Genomic DNA, 21,393 nt, shown 5'->3' on the forward strand with positions numbered 1-21,393 from the left:
GAAGCCAATTTTCAATTCTGAAATCTTGCTACAGGCCCAGAACTCAGCAGAGGGCATCGTGCAGCTCGACTAAATTTCACAAGGGATTATAGCAGCTGTAGAGTACAACAATGGCAGCAAATGTTGTCCACCAATGAGTCACAATTTGGCCTCCAATCACCTGACAGTGGAGAGAAACTCTGAAGAAAGCCCTAGGAAAGGTCTTCGAGTTGCATACTGTCATCCAGGATGCCTTTTTATTGTGGGTAGCAATCAATATGACTGCAAGAATCGGTTTGGTTTTCATGGAGCATGGGTGCCACACAGATGGAAACCCTTTTGGAGCAAGTCGCGCCTTACACTCCATCTATTAGTTATGACTTTACTCTAATGAATGACAATGCATGCCACGTGTTGCGAGAAATGTGCAAGAGTTATTGGATGAAATGGAATTCATGCTTTGGCTTGGCCTCCTCAAAGCCCAGATTTGAATCCTCAACTGGGAAGAACAACAGGCAAATACTGTTCTGAGCCCCTAGAGGGCCTATGGAAGGCCCTCCTGAAAGAAAGGGAGATGATTCCTCAAGAGGAAAATGCATCATTAATCATGAGAATGCTTGAAAGGTTGGGTGATGTGATAGGTGCCAGGAGAAATTATACACGCTTCTGAAAATGCAGAGAGGTCTGTGAAGTGTAGGAAACCAAAACAGAGGTGCATTACATTCATGAAATTCTTCAAAATTTGCATAACGCTTGAATCCAATTGTGTTATTTGTGCTTCTCCTGCTTAATTTCTTTATAATCACTTTTTTTTCCCTAGACACTTAGATGTGACAATAAGACAATATTTTACCACAAAATAGATTGCTGTCATAAAAATGACTGGAAGTTAAAATAAAAAGTTTAAAATAAATTTTTGTCTGAGAAATTGAAGCGTTGGATTTTTCGTGTTGGTCAATGTATATCAAGACTTACTTCATATGATTTGGCAGGAAATTGATTACAGTCGGGACATTTGTTATGTTACAAAAGGTAACCACATTGAACATTTGTGAATAAAACTTGAAGACATACTGCATTGCCGTATCAAAAATTTCTGTAAGTTATTTATCTTTTTCACAAAATTACTTTTATGTAACTAATTTATAAACACCCTGTGTATCAGTAAACCATTAAACAACAGGTAATCCATGATGAGTCTGGCCTTAGCAGCCAGAGACATTGGTCATGTATGTGTGTTGTTCTTGTGTGAATCTGTTCGTGATTTCTACTTTTAGAAGGTCTTTTGGACTAAAGCTCAAATGTATAGCAGTCTTTTTGTTGTGCCTTCCTGCAACTCAACTTCTCCTCTATATGGTGAGTACCAATTATCCTTGCCCTAAGCTTGTCAGTGAAACATAGGATTCTGAAGTGACTTCCAAGTTGTTCATGACAGAACATATGATAAAAATTAGTCATAACTTTAGTATGTAAAAGGGGAAGGTTGTTAGTCAACACATTATATAGCAAAAATCACTAGACGTCTGATTATAAATAATAGGGGAAACAATGAAACGTAGAGATAGAGAAGATGGACAATAAAGTTGGGTTGCAAGTAAAGTAAGCATAGTGATAAAAGATGTGAAGGGGTCTATTAAGTTGTCGACTTAAGGTTGTCTCTCAGTCTCTGTTTCCCTTTGATGTTATTTGTCACTTGTTTCGCTTGTGTATTGCAAGTTTTATTATTTTCACTCCTAAACTTGATAAGCACTATTTTATGTATTGTAAGTCCATCCCTTTACTAACTATACATATTTTAAATTTTGCATTTTATAATTATTCACTCTGAAGCTCTTTGTATCATGCTATTTAAGCTCCCTTAGCATTACATTAAAGTCTAATTTTATGTAACACATTTACACCTGCTTGATGTCATTCATGAAAGACTTAATTGAATTATATTACCATTTTATATTCAAATATGCCCTAACTGAAGTGTTAGTGATTTTATTATTTATATCTCTATGCAAATAAAATCAATTTGCCCTGTAGGTCAAGCCAACAAATGGGTTAAGAATATGGAACGTGCAAATGGACTTCGTGTCATAAAGTTCTCAGACAGTAATTACATGCGTGTTTTGGAATTGGCAATCCAGATTGGATCTCCAGTAATACTAGAAAATATTGGTGAAGATCTTGACCCTTCAATTGGTAAGCTTATTGTCACCTTACTAATTACATTATATGAAACTAGTGGAGATGAAATTCTACTTATTCTGACAAAATAATATTATTATGTATGATGATTAATTACTGTATTTGTCTGAGTAAAAGATGACCCTGAATCTCAATCAACTCCCTCTTCCCCCTGCCATGTCCTTTTTTAAGAGGCACATTTTATTTTTTATGTACTCAGACTAATGAAAATTACTAACTATTTTATTGAAATTAAGTATCTGCCTAAAAAAGGTATCATTTTATCTGTTCTAAACTTACACCATTTATTGATTGCCTATATTTTGATTATGCCAAGAGGAATATAAGAAACTACAATAAATGGTTTACATTAATTTTTATTTTCACTTCCTTTTTTGCTTTCCATCTAAGCCATCCCCTGTGGTATCATCATTTTTAGTCATCATCTTCACTGTTATCACTATCTAGGATGACAGCTTGACCTAACCAATGAGAGGTGACAAGAGAGGTAATGTATTTCTATAAGGGGCAGCAGTGAAATTTATAATCTTGGATGTCAGAAGTATTTGCCTTTCTTACAAATATTTTATGATTTCTAAGGCTGTGGTTACGTTGGGACCTAAGGACACAGCTGTTTTTCCTGAATACGTACCGGATTTTGCATCTGTATGATGAGTGTGTGACAGTATTCCTGCATTTCTTGCTTCCAAACATGCCATATGTCAACTGCTCTCTTATTGCCTGTATAAAACCAGCAGATGACACATCTCCTTTCATTCCCATCATATGTCATGGTGAGCTTAGACAACATTGTTGCTCAAAACATGTAAGTACATCATTGGCTCCTATATAGACTTCTGAAGTTGACCTAATTCTGACAGAGTGACTGTGTGCCCACACCGATATGATGGCCAACACAAAAGGTCTACTGCCATCTCTGCATAATAGTTAGTTTTCACTAAAGTGAGGTCTCGCAGGATGTGGATACTGCAATGTTTGTGTATGCCTGGTTAAGGTTAACCATTAATAAGCACTCATCTGGAGATAGATTGGGTCGAAAGTTGAACAAAGGGTAGCAGTTTGAAGGGCAGAGGGAAAAAAGTGCCAAGGCAAGAGCCAAAGGGAAAAAAACCTCTGCAATAGTTGGGTCGGGTTGTAAGAGCAGTTGCGGTTTTCTTGCTGCCTGTGGCAGGTCATGCAAGAGTAGGCTTTGTTAATAGTGGGTATCAGGCAGGCCGATACCATTTCATTGTGCGGTGGTGTTACTTGGTCGCTGCCACTGGGTGCCGGTGTTGATTTCTCAGTCCACATCAGCATACATGTAACAGTTAGATCCATCATTGTTTTGTGTCCGATAGCTCATACATCGGATTCACAGAGTAGGGTAATGCTAGTGGTTTGTTTGGGTGTCACCGTGTGAGCTTGTTGGTTTCCTTAGTGTTGGTCTGCTTTAATAGCAGCTGGCATACCAGCCAACATTGCTGATATGCAGGGGCTTGCCAACTTTGTCACTTGTGGGTGTATGTTAGCTTGCCATAGGTGGTTATGCCCTAGTTAGTAGAGTCATTGGCCGCTTATGCTTCCACGCATGTTTGTGATCATAGTTTCCCTGAATAAGGATGAAAGGATTGTTCGAGTGTCCCGAGTTCCTGTATAGTTGTGTGGCGTTTTTTTTTTAATACTTGCTTGACTGTTTCAAGGCAGTATTCATTTTTAAGATCCACAGTGCATGTGTAGTGTGGAGCATTGCTAATGATGCGTAGCACTTTGTTCTGTATGATATGCAGGTGGTGCAGTTGTGTAGGAGCTGCATATCCCCAGACGGAAGCTGCGTACATCATTGGATGGAGGTCAAATCAGTGTAATGTATGTGGACCTCGACACACTCCTATTCCATGTACTTTCCCTGTTGAGCATTGGGTAGAGCTGTTTGAGCCTTGTGTGTGCTCTGTTGGCAACATATTCAGTGTGGTCGCCCATGTAAGTTTCTAGTCCAGCCAGGCACCAAGATATCTGGCTTTCCCTCAGAAACCTATTGGGCGTGCATGTAATGTTACCTGTTGACAGTGTTGATGTTTGCACAGTAGCTTTAGTCTGTGTGTGAACATAACTGCTTTGCACTTGTCGACGTTTACTTTAATACGCCATTGTTCTCACCAAGGCTCGGCACTTCTGAGTGCCATCTGCATTCATGAATTTATGTTTGACAGTTTCCAATTTTGTGCAAAGATGACTGTGTCATATGTGTAGATGGCTAACGTCGTGTTCTGTGTTTCTGGAAAGTCATTAATGTACAGGTTGAACAAGATGGTCCTGAGGATGCTTCCCTGGGGTACTCCAACTCGGATACCATGTTGTGTTGATTGTTTACCCTACAGATCGGTGTTGAAACATCTGTTCATGAGATATGAGTGTATGAGACATATGAGTCCACTGGGGAAACCAGCATCACTTAGTTTGCATATAAGGCTGTTGGGCCAGAAATGGACAAAAGATTTTTCAATGTCCAGGAACACTGCCCCTGTGACTTTGTTCGTGTTGTAGCCATGTGTTATATGTTCGGCTGCACGGAGAAGTTGTTATGTTGTTGAGTGGTGATTCCTAAAGCCAAATTCCTCCAGTCTAAGGGTGTCATTGGCAATGCAGCGCGTAGTGGTGCATTTTAGTATTACCTTCTCAACAATCTTGCTGAGTGAGCACAGCAGACTGATGGGCAGTTGTGGGAGGGAATGGTCTTTCTGTGGCTTCCTGAACATCAGGACCTTGACTGCCTTCCAAAAGTCAGGGAAGTTTTGGCGTTTTAAGGTGGCATATGAAGCACAGGGGCTTTCCTAGCATTTTTATGCTTGATAGCCCAAGTAATATCTTTTGTCTGATTTTGTCACACCAGGGGTAGGCTACAAGTCGTGTAACCTCCTGGTCCTTTTCAAGGAGCCAATTTTGGCTTGAAAGACACTGCAAGTGTTGTGGCCATAAGCTCTGCCTTCTCCTTCACAGAGTAAGCTGGTCCGTCTGATCCTTGTAGAGTGAGAATGTAATGTTTCTCCATGGTGAAGTGTTTGGCTAGCTATCCCTGTGAGTTTCTGCCCCCATTGCTCGTTTTGAAATGTTTGTATTTTGTCCTTTATTATCCTGGAGTCTATTGACATGCAGTTTATAAAACAGGCACCTTGTACGCTGCCAGTATCTCCTGAGGCGGTTCCTCATTGAGATAAGGCCCAGGATTTCCTGGGGCAGGGCCGTCCAGTGTTGTTTTGGTGTTATACGTCGACTGGTGTCAGTCATCACGTCTTGGACAGCAGTAGTAAGAGCCTCCATCACCTCATCAATTTGTTGCGTGTTGTTAATTTCTTGGGTGTCCAGAATACGACCATCAAGCATTTCCTTTAACAGATGCCAATTCACGTGCTTGTAGTTCAGTATTCTGCATGGTTCTTGTAGTTCAGTATTCTGCATTGTTCAGTGTCCTGCAGTGTTTGTTCTGTGTGTAGTATTACAAGCAAGTGGTCTGAGTCCAGATCGTTTTCAGCCATAAGGTTGAGTGTGCATGTGATGCCCTTGATGAGGACTATGTCTGACACATCTGGTCTGAGTCAGGCCTCCACAGGCATGTATGTGGGAATGTCTGGTCCGAGTATAATGTAGTTTCAGCCTAGTGCATGTTCGTACAGATCTTGCATTGGAGGTACATATTCGTGAATTCCAGCCAGTGTGTTTTGCTTTTAGATCTCGAGCAGCCATTACCATGGTGCTGTGTTGAGAACTGTGCTGATACCGCATGTTACTATGTTTTCAGGAGGGTTGTACAGCGATACCAGTGCGGTAATTGCTCCATTTAACTTCACCCTGATGGCCTTGGCTTCTAGTCTCTCAAGCGCAGGGAGCTCGATGTTTATGTGTTCTATGTCTTTGTGTATTATGATGGCTGTGCCAACCCCATTCTTGCCATCCGCTCAGTCAGTATGATAAACGCAATAATGTGAGATGTTTTAACTGTTTGTGAGGCATAAGCAGTGTCTCGTTAACTAGGGCAATTTGGATACCCTTTTGCTCCATGAACGCAAGTATTGTGACTCTTTTGTTTGTGATGCCATTGGCATTCCAAAACAGGTTCTGTGAGTTTGTGTTGGCGTTTGCATTTCGGGGCTGGTGTGGTGTGTTATCCATGCATTGGTGTAAACAGCAGTGTGAAATTAGTTTTTATGCAAGTCCAGTTGAGCGAGCCGTACATGAACTGTGTAAAGAGTTTGTGACACACCCCATAATTATCATGACTACCTCGGAGGTTGTGAGCCAGGGGAAAAATGTCTCCATTATTCTTTGGAGCATTGAGTTAATGTTGGGACTATCGGCCTGTGGGTTATTGGTTATGTCGATGTATTGGTTGTATCAGTGGCCACTGGTACTTGTGTTGGCATCTGGTGTGGACTGGCTTGTGTGTCAGCTGTTTGAGTCGTAGTAGTTACGGACACCTGTGAGGTCTCTGTGGAGAGTGGGTGTGTTGTGTGGGTCATTGTGTTGGTGTCTGAATTGTGTACATGCATATTGGTGTCCTGTTGTCTGTGTACTTGTTGTGGTGTGGTGTGGTGGTGTTTCCCCTGTTTCGATTGTTTCTCCAACTTCAGCGTTGTGGGTGCCCCTTTGTAGGTGCATCTTCCGTGGTCTGTGGTGGGCTGCAATCCGTGATCTCTAGGGGTAGGGTGGTGTTGTTATTTGTGCTTTGTGATGTAGCCAGTGCCGGTGTGGTGATGGGTGTTGTATGTCCTGACTGTATGTCTTCTTCTGGAGATGTTTGTTGTGTGTATGTGCAGTTCTAAGATTCCTCTGACCACCGCACACTGCTGGGGGTACCAGCTACAACTCCAGCAAGGGATATTTCACTCCTTACTGGGTGTAGGGTCGGTTTCGGTGCTGTGATGGCAGTAGTTTTTACATGTTTGGCTATTTTGCACCTCAGAGCCTCCTTGTAAGCAATGCACCCCCTGTAGTTGGCTGGATGTGATGCACCAAAATTGGCACATTTGGGTGGTGCTGGGTTGGGGAGTTTGCAATGTTGGGTCGTGTAACCACCAGCACATTTGCAGCAGTGGGGAGTGAGACCGTATCAGATACCCGCATGTGCAAAGCGTTGACAGTTGTGGCAATGTTGGAGGGTGCGCAGCCTATTGTAAATCTCTACATTGATGAACGTGTGAAGAAATAATTTCGTCTTCATCAGGTCGTCTAGCTCGACCCTGTAGTTATGTGACAGTCTCATTGTGTTATTCGATTTACACGAATACATTCCCACTCAAGGGCAGTCAGTTCCTTGTGTACTGTCTCAGAGTCGAGAGTCTACCCCCTTGATTATGTACTGCTGTATCTTTTCCAATACAGTCCTTACATGTAATGTTCTACCTTCTTTCTTTTAGAAAGTCCAGCAGTTTCGTATAATCTGACTTGTTTACCATGTGCAGTGCAGTGTGGTCCCTATTGAGTTTAGAGTAGTATGTTGTGGGGTTGTGCTTGTTATTAAACTCTTTGTTTAAGAGACTAAGGTCTCTGTTGTTGTGTACGATGACTGGTGTGAAGCCATCCGAGGACTTTTTTGGATTCTGCGTAGCTGCCTGAGTGTGCTGCAGTCATAGAGTTGTTTGTGGTATTCCCTGTGTCGCTGGTGTTGCTATTTTACATTGTCAGAGTTGACAGCAGCACTCAGTAGTTGCCCCGTGAGTTTGTGGGCCGAGGATGGAATAAACCTCTTATAAACAACCCCTCAATCTCAAGGTGTGCTGTGCACTGATGAGATGCATGGCTGTTGAGGTGGAACAGTCGTTAGCAGGAAACCTCTGGGGAACCTGCCGCACCTCATTTGTATAAGGCTTACCTAGGCACGCGGGGCTCTGTCTAGGTGGACTTCTAGTTCCCTAGCTGCTCATGGGACCAAGGTGGAACCCTTGAACTTTTATTCTTCTCCTCCTAGTGGAAAGGGTGGGCCGCTGGTAGGTTCTAACACCCAATCTAACAAGAGGGCTTGTGTAGCCAGTCCTCCTGATTCAGGTAGTAGTAACAGAACGCATGCTGCTTCACAGAATGTGTTTCTCATAATTAAAAGAAAAGATGGGAGTTTTGAAAAAGTTTCGCCATTTTATATACAGAAGGGCTTAGAAGGTATTGCTGGCACGTTGAAGTCTGTAAAGCACTTGCGAAATGGCACCTTGCTGGTTGAAACATCTAGCTTCCAGCAAGTCCAGAACCTTCAGAAGGCACAATTTCTTGGGGAGTTTGCAATAGAGACTGAATTTCACAACACCTTGAGCTACAGCAAGGGTGTTGTGACTTGCAGAGATCTCGTTGACATTCCCCAAGATGAACTGAAGTCTGAATGGTCCCGGGAAGGAATTGTTGACATGCAACACGTTATGAAACGGGTGGATGGTGCTCTCATGAAATCTGACTCATTTATCCTTACGTTTAACAGCACCAAATTACCAGAGCATGTGAAGGCAGGTTTCGTACGTCTCAGTGTACAGCCTTATTACCCCAACCCCATGCGGTGTTTTAAATGCCAACACTTTGGCCACACTACTCTCGGCTGTAAAGGGGAAGCCACTTGCGGGAAATGTGGTAAAGCCGCCCATGAGGGAGTTGGTTGCTCCTCTCCTCCCAAATGTGTCAACTTCTCTGGGGATCACCCTGTGTGGAGTAGGGAATGCAGAGTTTTCCTTGAGGAACAGAAGATCCAGGAACTTAATACCACAAAACGCATCCCGTATGGTGAGGCAAAGAAAATATACAAGTCCATGCAGCCACCCACGTTCACTGCCTCCTCCTCTTCCATTCTGAAACAGCCAGTCTTGAAAACTGATGCCGCTACACAAACAGAGGTTGCTACTGTCAGCACTAGCACCTGCATTTGTCAATGTATGTGTGCTGCTGCCGTTCCTGTGAAGCCTGCTGCTCCCCCTGCCCCCCATCCACCCCCCCCCCCCATCCCCCGGCCTTCTGACCAGGCCATGGTAGCTAACATCATGGACCTTCCTGCCACTTCCCGGGTCCAATCTTGTGCACTGCCCAGTGCTGCTACACCCCCTACTGCTTCTGAGGTTTTGGCTCCAATGCCACCTCAGGCCAAAAAATCTAAGCCAAAGCCAAAGGTAAAGACTCGCCTGCTGAGGGAAACTGAAGTTATACAGTCTGCTGAAGTTGATGTCATTCTCACTGACGTCTCTCTCGACTCCTCTTCAGAGCCGATGGAGGTTGATGTCAGACTGGGGCAATCATCTCGCACCAAAACTGAGCCTCCACCTGTTGTGGGCTCTCCTCCCCGACAGAAAGTGAGAATGAAGGTACTCCCACCCTGATAGACGGCTCCCATTATACAGTGGAACATGAATGGATTCCGGGCACATGTGGAGGAGCTGAACCTCCTAGCACGACAATGCCCCCTGTGCTTGTGTTTACAGGAAACACATTTAAAACCATCTGATGCTCCTGTACTAAGGGGCTATACATTATATCGCAAGGATGACCTGACAGGGGAAAGGGCCAAAGGCGGAGTCGCCGTGTTTGTCAATAATGACCACCACTCTTCTGCTCTCCCCCTGGATACTGACCTGCAAGCAGTTGCAGTTGGAATTCATTCATGTTGGAGGCTTACCGTTTGCTCCCTTTATTTACCTCCTCTGCATGCAGTGAACTTAGAGGCTCTCACAGATCTTATCGCACAACTTCCCCGCCCATTTCTCCTCCTGGGCGACTTCAATGCCCATCATGTCCTGTGGGGCTCCACTTCTCTTTGCACTCGAGGTCGAGTTTTGGAGAGCCTCCTAACATGTCAAGTGTTGTGCATCCTCAACACCGGTACTCCGACTCATTTCTCTGCCATTGACCTATCTTTCTGCTCTCCAACCCTCATCGACTCTGTTCACTGGGAGGCCATTGACGACCTTCATTCCAGCAATCACTTCCCCATCCGCATTCATCTCGTGGATCGTGTATTGCTGGAGTAGAGGCCACCATCATGGATGATTGGCAGGGCTAACTGGCCACTCTTCAGTCGGTTGGCTGTCTTTGAATGCCAGCGTACAGGAATGGGTGAATCACATCACACTTGTGATCCATCATGCTGCTGACCTGTCCATACCAAAGTCTTCTGGCCCTCTTAAGCGGTGCCTTGTGCCTTGGTGGACAGAAGAGTACCATTCAGACATCCAGGACAGGCATGCAGCTCTTCGACGATTTAAATGCCACCCATCAGCAGCCAATCTTACCGCCTTTTGAATCGCGAGAGCCAGGGCACGCCATGTCATTAAGGAGAGCAAAAAAAGGTCATGGCAGGAGTTCCTGGACTCCATCAACTGTTCCATTTGTTCCACAAAAGTACGGGAAGCCATCCGGAGGATTTCCGGTAAACACAGCCGTTTACCAATTGCTGCACTACTGAACCAGGGATGCCTCCAGACGACACCCAGAGCCATTGCTCAGTCGCTGGCAGAGCATTTTGCACAAAGTACTGCTACCACAAATCAGGATCCAGCGTTTCGTCACTACCGTGCGACTGTCGAGAGAGCAAACTTGGACTTTGGGTCGAACGAGCAAACTTGGCCTTTCGGTCGAACAGTTCTGAGGCCTACAACTCCCCTTTGTCCATGTGGGAACTTGAATCGGCACTTACTGAGACTTCTGATACTGCACCAGGTCATGATCGCATCCGGTACTCCATGCTTTGTCATCAGCCATCGGTGTCAAAGGAAATCCTCCTCGAATGTTTTAATCTCATATGGCAGACAGGAGTGTTCCCCACCTTGTGGAGGGAAGCAATTCTCATTCCTCTCCTCAAACCAGGAAAGGACCGCACATGTCCCAGTAGTTATCGGAGTATCACCTTGACGAGCTGTGTCAGAAAGACCGTGGAATGGATGGTTAACCATCATCTGGTCTGGCTGTTAGAAACCAGACAGCTCCTTAGCCACTCTCAGTGTGGATTCCGAAAATTTTGATCCATGGTCGACAACCTGACCCTCCTAGAGGCAGCTATTCAGCAGGCTTTCCTCCGTCAGCATCACTTTATCGGTATCTTCTTTGATATCGGTAAGGCATATGATACTACTTGGAGACACTGTATTCTTGCACAACTGCATCAATGGGGCTTTTGTGGTCGCCTCCCCATTTTCATTCGGTCTTACCTGTCTCAGCGGTTTTTTCGAACCTGAGTTGGTAACACACTGTCTGATCGCTTTGAGCAAGAGAACGGTGTCCCCCAGGGCAGTGTTTTAAGCGTTACCCTCTTTGCCATGTCCATCAACAGTATAACGTCTACAGTGAGGAGTCCAGTACAGTGCTCCTTATTTGTGGACGACTTTGTTGTTTTCTGTTCCTCCTTCTGTGTTGCAACCGTGAGCCGTCAGTTGCAGCTAACAGTGCTGCGGTTAGAGGAGTGGGCTGCATAGACGGGTTTTCAGTTTTCTTCCGATAAGTGTGTTTGTGTTCATTTTAATCGTTCTCATCGTCTTTTTACTTTGCCTGCCTTGCATATGGGGGATACTGTCCTACAGTTTAGAGACACAGTGCGGTTACTGGGCCCAATTTTTGACTCCAGGTTGTCATGGCTGCCACACCTACGCGACTTGAAAGCCAGAACCTTGAAGGCACTGAACATCCTCACGTGCCTCAGCCACAGGTCTTGGGGAGCGGACAGGGCATGTCTCCTTCAGTTTTATCCAGCATTTGTGCGTTCATGGCTGGACTATGGGTGCACAGTGTATGGGTAAGTGGGGCTGTCTTATTTGCAGATCCTTGACACTGTCCACCATGCTGGGATTCGACTGGCCACAGGTGCTTATCGGACCAGTCCCATACCCAGCCTCTGTGCTGAGGCTGCAGAACCTCCACTTACCATCCGGCGGCAGCTCCTGCTTGTGCGCCAGGCATGTATGTTTTTTGCAGGTCCCACCTCACCTGCTGACCATCTTGTTGCTCATCCACCTCTGGACCACCTTTTTTCCCACCGTCCCCAGGCTACATTGCCATTTGGGATCTGTGTGCAACGTGTGCTAGAGTTCCTCGGTGTGGAGTCTGTACAACCCCAAATCCTGGGTTTTAACTGCCTGCCACCCTGGTTACTGAAGAGGCCCAGAGTGATTTTAGATTTATTGCAGTACAAGAGAGATTGCACTCCTGCCACCGTTTTTAATGCAGCATTTTCTTCCATTTTATCTGAGCACCACAACTATGTAGCTGCTTTTACGGATGGGTCGAAACAAGGGGATTCCGTTGGTTGCTCTGTTGTTTTTCGGGATCGTGTCCTCAAGGTCCGACTGCCTCAGAATTTTACTGTATTTGATGCAGAATTGTCTGCGATCTTGTGGGCACTGTAGCAGATGAGACATTCTTCCTGTCCTAAATTGCTTGTCTGTTCTGATTCACTAAGTGCCCTTCACTCTTTGCAACATTTGTATCCAGTAGATAAAATAGTCCAGACCATCCAAGATGCCCTTCTCCAACTACAGCGATTGGGGAAAGTGGTGGCTTTCTGCTGGGTTCTAGGGCATGTCGGCATTGCTGGGAATAAAAGGGCAGATCTCGCAGCCAAGGAGACGTGCCTCAATCCACAAGTATCTCAGTGTGCTATACCCCTGCACGCACTCACCTCGCTGTTGAGCTCACAAGTCATGCGTCAGTGGGAGGATGAATGGCTGGAAGTGACTGACAATAAGCTCCATATACTCAAGCCCACAACGCGTGTGTGGTGTACTTCGTTTCAGCCCCATCGACAGGACAAGGTTCTCCTCACTCGGCTTCGGATAGGCCACAGCCCTATGACACATGGCTTCCTACTCTGGCGGTAGGACCCTCCAATGTGTGGTGCTTGTGGCGTCCAGGTCACTGTGCGCCATGTTTTATTGGATTGCGTTTTATTTTCTGACCAGCAGGCCGTGGCTGACTTGCCAGCGGACCTGCCATCTCTTTTAGGCAACACTCAGACGAATGTGGTTAAAGTTTTAAAGTTCTGTGCCATGTCAAATGTTTTTACAAAGATTTTAGGGAGAGGATCTTAATTTGCTCACTGTGTGACGAGCTCTCCCATATTTTATGTAAGTGGCCAGCTGATGACAATTTACTGTGGCATTCTTGTTCCTACATTTTCCCTTTCCTTACGTTCTACTTTCTTATGTAGCATTTTCCTTCTTTTCCTGCTTTCTTTGTGTGTGTGTTTCAGTTTTATTAGGTCTGTCCACATTCGTTCCCTTTAATGTGTGTCAGGGCGCTGATGACCTCGATGTTGAGCACCCATAAGCCCCAACACACACACACACACACACACACACACACACACACACACACACACAGTGTTCGTGGGCTCACCTTTTTGTGTGTCTTTACGGGGTTTGTGTCATGGACCGAGCTACTGCCACGGTCCGTCTTCCATGTTGTTTATATCCTCTGTCGATGCTGGCTCCGGCTCAGTCGCACTGACAGAGCCGGAGCATCGCCAGAGGTGATAGAGAGGGCACGTCAAGCATGTTTGCGGCAGTCGCTTGTGTGTGTGGTGCGTGCATCGGTGTTTGCGTGTGTTCACTCTCCATGAACAGCTCAGTCAGTTATTGTGCTGCTCGGTCATCTGCTGATCTCTCAAGGCAACTGCCTCTTGGAACATGGAGAGTGGGACGGTGATTCTGGCGGGAACAACCAGTATTCCACCTCCACAACCTTTTTTTTTTTTTCCCCCGGTGAGAGTGAAATTTTTTTTTTGTGTACCTACAGAGGAGGAGAGTCCCTAGAGCCTATCTGCGTGAAGTGCAGTGCGCAGTGCAAGAGAGCGCATGAAGACGAGAGTGGCCTACAGTGCACAGGATTATCCAACGTGAACGGGCCCCTGACACTGAAGAACAGTAACAAAGAATGGGAGAGTCCTGCAAGGAGGGGTTTGCAACCGAGGCTGTGAGGAATTGAGCTGAAGCATTAAGTGGCTTGCACTCGTTCCCGGTGCTCTGAAGAGCATCACCGGCAGCTATTCCTGTTAGAGCTTATTAGCGACCACTCCGTAGAGATGTCTTATGGCAGCTATGCCAACTGCGGTCCACTCACATCAGCTGCTTGACTGCGAATAGGCAGACTGCAGTTCGAAAGATAGATGTTCATATAAAGCCGAAGTATTCAGTATACGTCCCTGCAGTTGGCTGCATGATAAAAACTACTGCCTACTCACCCTCCTGTCCCCGCATTTGTCCAGTTCTCGGCCATGCTGGTGTCACTGTTGTCACTCCAATCCTTCTGAAATTGTCGAAATAAATCTGCATCTGACCTCAACTGCCAAAGTTTCAACTGAAAATTAATGTAAAAGGGCCCGTGTATTAATCTATCACATGATGTAAAAATGTTTCTCTCAGCAGCAATAGTCTAAACTCTGAATGCAAGATGACCCTGTATTTTTCAAATGATGAAGTTGGGAAAACCTCATCTTATAATCAGGTATATTAGTTCACCAGTGCTCCACATATCTTTTACAATGTAAGCTTCAGGTCCCTGAATTTAGAAACTTAGAAAAATTCTACTAACCTGAATTTTCATTTTAACTTTTGTAAAGTAATAATTATGAGAGTAATCCCAAAAGTAAGGTCTCCTATTTTTTTATAAGTACATAGACCTGATTATTTCCACATTGGCGTACATCAGTTTACAGCTTGAACATTTAGCTATTTTTCGACATAATCACCATTTCTGGCGATGCATTTTTGTAGATGCTGTGGCAGATTTTGTATGCTCATGTCATACCAGCTCACTGTCATGCTGTTCAGAAAGATATGAACCACTTCTTTTACCTCATCATTGGAGCTGAACCTCTGGGACCACAATTAATGCTGACAGGTACTGCAAGACTCTGAAAAAACTCAAATGGGCAATTCAGAACTGGAGAAGAGGAATGTTGAGCAAGGGCGTAGACATTCTCCGTGACAACGCTCGCCCACACATTGCTCAGCAAACTGTTACTCTCCTGCAACAGTTTCAGTGGAACATAATCACCCATCCACCCTATAGTCCTGACTTGGTGCCCAGTGACTATCACCTGTTCCCTATGTTAAAAGAACATTTGGCCGGAAAGCGATTCAGCTCCGACAACGAGATGAAAGAAGAGGTACATAACTTTCTGAATAGCATATCGGCGAGCCGGTATGACATGGGCATACAAAAACTGCCACAGCATCTACAAAAATGCGTCGACAGAAATGGTGATTATGTCAAAAAATACCTAAATGTTCAAGCTGTAAACTGATGTAAACCATTGTAGAAATAAACAGGTCTATGTTCTTATAAAAAAATAGGAAACCTTACTTTTGGGATTACCCTCACATCAACACACCATGAATATCATTTTATTGAGGTCACATAAAATGTCTTTTGGATTTATGCAAAAGCAATTAAGTTCTCAAGTAAATTTGTGCTGGAGAAGAAAGGTATATTTATAATTTTGGAACAAATTTGCACAGTATCTATTTATGTGATTGTATACATTAGATTATTGACATCAATAAAGCGGAGCACATCTAATTGCTAATCCTTTGCCGACAAATGCAACTTTACTGGGCATTGTTTTAGCTATTGAGTGAAGCGTGCTTCGTGATTCTGATTTCCAGTCTGATAATAACTATTTCATACTCTCCAAAATTCCATTGAAATTGATCTGTATGGAATGATGGAGCAGAAAGTGTCATAACCTCAGTCCAGGAGCTGTTTTTCTGAGGAGTTCTAGCCCAACAAAGTATGCAACAGAAGTTCAACAAAGTTTTGAAAAGTAAGCAAGAGTTACTGACAGACTGAATCTTCTTATCCCCTGAGGATATTTCAAAGCTGCGCCTTGTTCGAAATAATTGGCTGGCTGCTCATGGGAATAAATGCACTGTAATATTGTTGCTGATCTTTCAGAGTAGGCTTCCTTTCATTTCAAGGTACCTCTTTAATTCTCTCAATTTATCCTGATTTTGTTTTCCTTTTTATTTAGTATAAGATGTAAAAATCCATACATTAAATGAGTCTCTAGATACGGACTTGTGAGACTTTCATCAACATGTTCCAACCCACTACTAACAAAGTGCATTGAATCCGGCATGGAACTGCTCCAGCACCTATTTGAAAGGGACCTTTCTCCTGTTCCCTAAAACCGTCCTCTACTGTTATTCCAGGTGATTTCTCTCTTCCAGGATCTCCTCTTCTCAGGCGATCTGTGATCTCATTATCACTGCGGGCAAGGCTTCCACCACATAACAGTGCTCCTTAACTCCAGGCAACATGCTGGCTTAGGGCAGTATCAGTTCCTCGTAACCCCATTCCTCCCATTCAGACTGAGCTGCATAACTCCATAGAGTTCCTAGTCCATCAGTTCCTATCTTCCATCTACTACATAAACATGCAAGTACAGACATTCTGTTGTCCATCCACCTCTGATGTTGTAAAAACAGCTGCAGGTATCCTCAAGGGATCATCAGCTGACCTGTCATAATTTACAGGGGTGACAAGACCTTGAGAGAACTCATCCCCATCAATGTGGATGGTTCCCAAATTGCCTCAGTGGAGTGTCTTCGAGGCTGGTCAGTCTAGTGAGGTTGGTACCATTGATCGACGTTCGCTGCCTTGACAATAAAATGCCATGCAATTTTGTGACGTGATGCCACAGTGAAAACAATGCCCAAAAAGCTGGCATTTTTATGGCATTCTGTGTCTAACCCAGCAATTTATGTTTTCTGAGAATAAATCCTGCACTGTCAGTAAAGCTATCTTCAACGCCATAGTGCGAACAGTTTTCACATTCTAAGCTGTATCAGCATCAAGGTGGATGCACAAGATGTTGTAGACATCAAAAACCAATTCAGTCCCATTGGTAGTTAGGATAGAGTGTAGATATTTGTGTGCTTAGTAATGGTTTTATACAAGATTGGATTGTTTATATATTTGAAGACGTTGAAGTCCTTCAGCTGTTCATTTGGGAAGCCAGGCTTTCAGCCCTAACAGTCTATAAAGACTTGAGGCCTGTAATAATCATAAGCTTTAAGTTTTGCACCGTACAAAAGGTTATGGAATTACCATACTGGAAATACATGGTGATAGCGTCTTTCTCAATCTGTCAATAGTTTTTCTGGTCTGCTGAATGACTCTTAGAAACAAAAGTGGTAGTGTAGTATAATCCTTTGCAGTTCTCATGAGGAGGTATGCACCCTTGCCATGCCAAGTCCGTCACTATGATAAGCATCTTTGCGAGGGCATAAGTGGCTAGGTGAGGGGCGCATTTTAAGGCTGACTTCAACTGTTTAAATATATGGTTGCAACTGCATAACCAAACAAATTTAGCTCCTTTGTTGCAAAGTTGATTTAAAGGAAATGTTATGCCAGCAGTATTTAGAATAAATCTCAAGTAATAATTTACATTTGGTAAGAAAGTTTGTTGTTCCTTCAGTGTTTTAGATGGTGGCAAGTTATTGATAGCACTTCAGTCACACCTGCTGCAGAGTACTAAAAGTGCACATAGATTTTGGAAGTGCACTTGACACATAATTCCACTGACCATCACATTGTCAAGAAAATTAGCACAAAAGGGTACTGCTCGAATCAGACAATTAGGAATCCACGGTGGACTGAGATTTGGTGGTAGTTTTAAAATCAGCACAAAGACCAAGCTTTCAATTTCTTTTTGAGTCACTACTGGTGGTGTACTTTGTGCACCACCACCTACTCCAGTCCGGTCACTAACACCACCTATCTCATCAAAGGCAGGGCTACTTGTGAAACCAGTCATGTTGTCTACAAGCTAAGCTGCAACCACTGTGCTGCATTCTATGTAGGCACGACAACCAACAAGCTGTCTGTCCACATGAATGGCCACCGACAAACTGTAACCAAGAAACAAGTGGACCACCCTGTTGCTGAACACGCTGCCAAACATGATATCCTTCATTTCAATGACTGCTTCACAGTGTATGCCATATGGATCATTCCCAACAGCACCAGCTTTTCTGAACTGCGCAGGTGGAAAATTTCTCTGCAATACATCCTATGTTCCTCTAATCCTCCTGGCCTCAATCTTCGTTAATCACTGCCCTCGCACATCCAGCCCCTTCCATACTCCCATTCCAGTATTACACAGCCGTCATTCCATCACCACACCCAGTCTTTTTATTTTTATTTTTTTCTCCGTATTTCTCTCCTTTTCCACTACTTCTCTCCCCCCCCCCCCAACTCTCCCCTGCCCTCCACATAACCTACAGCATTTCACTGTCCACCATCCCCACCATACTATCTGTCCCCCTCCCCACCCCAGCCTCCTCCTTACCCCCACCCAGTCACCATTCTCATCACACACTTGTGCTGCTGTTCGCATTGTGGTTTCAGTATGTGTGTGTGTGTGTGTGTGTGTGTGTGTGTGTGTGTGTGTGTGTGTTTTTCTATTCTTGGCAAGGGCCATTGGCCGAAAGCTGTAAGTTGCAACTCTTTTTGTTGTTCCTATCTGCGACTTAGCATCTCCGCTGTGTGGTGAGTAGCAACTTTCCATCTCATAATATTGTTACATTCCATTCTGGATTTTCCATCGTTTAATCCTAGCTTTCCATAGATAGGGAAGTCTGCCTCACGGTGGGCTCCTGCTATTGACACGAAGCTAATAGCAGCTGTTTACTTACAGTGGTTCTTCGCCCTGTCTGTCTGCAGCTACAAATACTTTGTGAGCATGTGCCAAAGCTAGCATGTCAGATTTCAACTTAGGCACTTTGAGTGATGTAGATCTAGCTTCACTGTTTCAGACCTCTATAATGCTAGTGTGACAGATCACTGAACAGGCACAAATCCGTTTTCACTGCAGCATTGTGGACTCAAACTGACATTCGCTGCTTCTGCCTTTTAAATCATTAGCCCGAGCTCTCTGCGACCGATTTTGCAGTTTGTGCTACTATGGGAATTCTAGCCAAGTTACAACTTGCTGCAACTTCTTCGTGAGATAAGCTGACATAAATTTGTAGATTTCCAAAAATGCAATGTGCTCAGATCTAATAGCAGTTTTAGCCTGCACAACAAACAATTTATATCTGGGGATGACTGAGACAAAAATAAAGAGCACAGCCATTCTCCCACTCTTGTATTTTCTTCAGAAGCAGCACAAGGAGGAAGATTGTCCAACAGATATGCGGTTGTTAGCAGGCATCACACAGCTGTGACCTCACTACTCTTTACCACTAGTTGCAGTTTGCTTGACAGCCCTGTGTGTCAAGACAGAAGTTTGATAATACTCGTCACCAATGTTTTGGCTGGCAAAAGCAACAATTTATTTAGTCTATAACTCACATATATGTGTGTTGTGTACGAGAAATCCCCACAAGCCTAAGTGTGTGCACAAAATGTAAGCTAGCGAGAACCTTAGCAATGGGAAATAAAAGCAATTTACATTGAGAGCCCACACTGATGTTACACAGTTCTTTGCAAATCCAGATTTGTAGGCTGATATAGGTCAATGTTATGCAGATAGTTGGCAATGACTGACATCCTGACAGTCTCCTCGTATCAAGAAATACGGCTTGGGCAGCCAGTTGCAGTTCATTGGTGAATGCTCTGACATGTGGGCCTGTAGTGACACCACTTCCTCCAGATTCTGTTGCCACCATGCCGAGTCCCTCCGATTGGTATCATAACTTGGCTACTCATTGCTGGATCTGTCATATATAAAAGAAGTAACACAAATATTGTAAGAAAAGAATTTAAAAAAAAATGAAATTAGGAACTTTTCTTGTCAATCAGAAAATTTATACATAACCATAACTGAGAATATAAATAAAATAAGAAACCATCTTCCCAATGACAGTTTCAATAAAACTACAAACAAAAGGAAATAATCTATTGAATATATCAGGAAACTGCTGTCTGACTTAATTAACAAACATGACAGTGTTTTCTAGCTTTGAATGTGAAAATGGAAACTGAATGAAAACAGCTTAAATCTTTTAAACTACTGGTCAAGATGGTGGGTAACATAACTCGTGATGCAAAAAGTGAAGCAAAGCAAGGTTTTTCACAGTGTATGACGGATTCACTGCATATTAATTTGTGAGTTGCTGGAACTAGTTGAAGCATCAAACCTCAGGATGCCTTACTAATTCTCTCCATACCTCAAGGCATTGAAACATCTCGTGCTACATCAGGGCGAGGAACCACAGTTATCTTCCTAAGTATTATAAACTGTTACTTTTTCTCCTACATGTTCCCTCACTCTACTGTTCTACACAAAGTTTATGCACTGATTCCTAAAGTCTCATGTCACTTGCATTTGAACAGTTCTTTTTTGTCAGTTTTGTTTGTTCATATTGTTAACTTCCAGCACACATATATTATGTAAATTACAATATCATTTCATGCATTGCATTGTATTCTAATTATAAAAGAGTTATCTGTAAGTGATATTAAAATATTTGGAATTGATGCACTGTGGTGTTAATGTTTACCGTGCTGGGTTGGAGTGCCTGTGATTGCCAATTGAGTTGTTATAACACTCTCATTTGCTTCATGAATACAGAGCTTGTATCTTTTTGGATTGTGCTGGAGTATTATGCAAATTCTATGTTTTTACTCTTTGAAATAAAAATCCAACGCAACAACTTTATTTGTTTATTCACACTATCTTTGCATGAAGCCATCATAATTATGGCTTTTGCAAACGTACTTAATACTATGGTTATATTTACACTTATAAAATACACTATATTCTGTAGCTGTTGCTTCTTATGTCTATTTTTTACATTTATCATATTACAGCTGATATGCTAATGCCTCATGTTACAACCACTATCTTAAAATTCAGTGAAAGAATATAACATTTTTCTATTAGAAAAGATTTTAATTTTGTTTTAAAAACATTTCCCGTGTACGTTCTCAGAGCATTTGGTAGCTTGTTATACCAAATCAAACCATTGATTTATGGACTTCTATCAGTCATTTTTAACATTGTTTTGTTACGGAAATAGTTGCGCTTTGTTCTAGTGTTGTGATCATGTATGTCACTGCCCTTGATAGCTACTGTTGGTTGACTTATAAAAAATATAAACTATTTTGAAGATGTACAGAGAATAAATTGTCAGATATTTGTGCTGCACAAACACTTCACGACATGAATCTCTATGTCCCATCCCATGTATATGTCTTATTGCTCTTTTCTGCAGTAGTAGTATTCTTTTTAAATGTACATCAGCTGCACAGCCTCATAGTTCAATTCCGTAATTGAGAAAG

At 43.4% G+C, this 21,393-nt stretch overlaps 1 protein-coding gene across 1 annotated transcript in view; it reads left to right on the top strand.

Annotated features, from left to right (window-relative positions):
- The window catches only part of LOC124776158 (dynein axonemal heavy chain 3), a 1,197,897-nt gene that overhangs the window by 873,893 nt on the left and 302,611 nt on the right, over positions 1–21,393 (top strand). Inside the window, exon 50 of the mRNA XM_047250998.1 lies at positions 2,011–2,169. Within this exon, the coding sequence (XP_047106954.1) occupies positions 2,011–2,169 (159 nt within the window). The remainder of the gene's footprint in view (positions 1–2,010; positions 2,170–21,393) is intronic.

This window comes from Schistocerca piceifrons, chromosome 2 (assembly GCF_021461385.2).
Source record: "Schistocerca piceifrons isolate TAMUIC-IGC-003096 chromosome 2, iqSchPice1.1, whole genome shotgun sequence".
NCBI lineage: Eukaryota > Metazoa > Arthropoda > Insecta > Orthoptera > Acrididae > Schistocerca > Schistocerca piceifrons.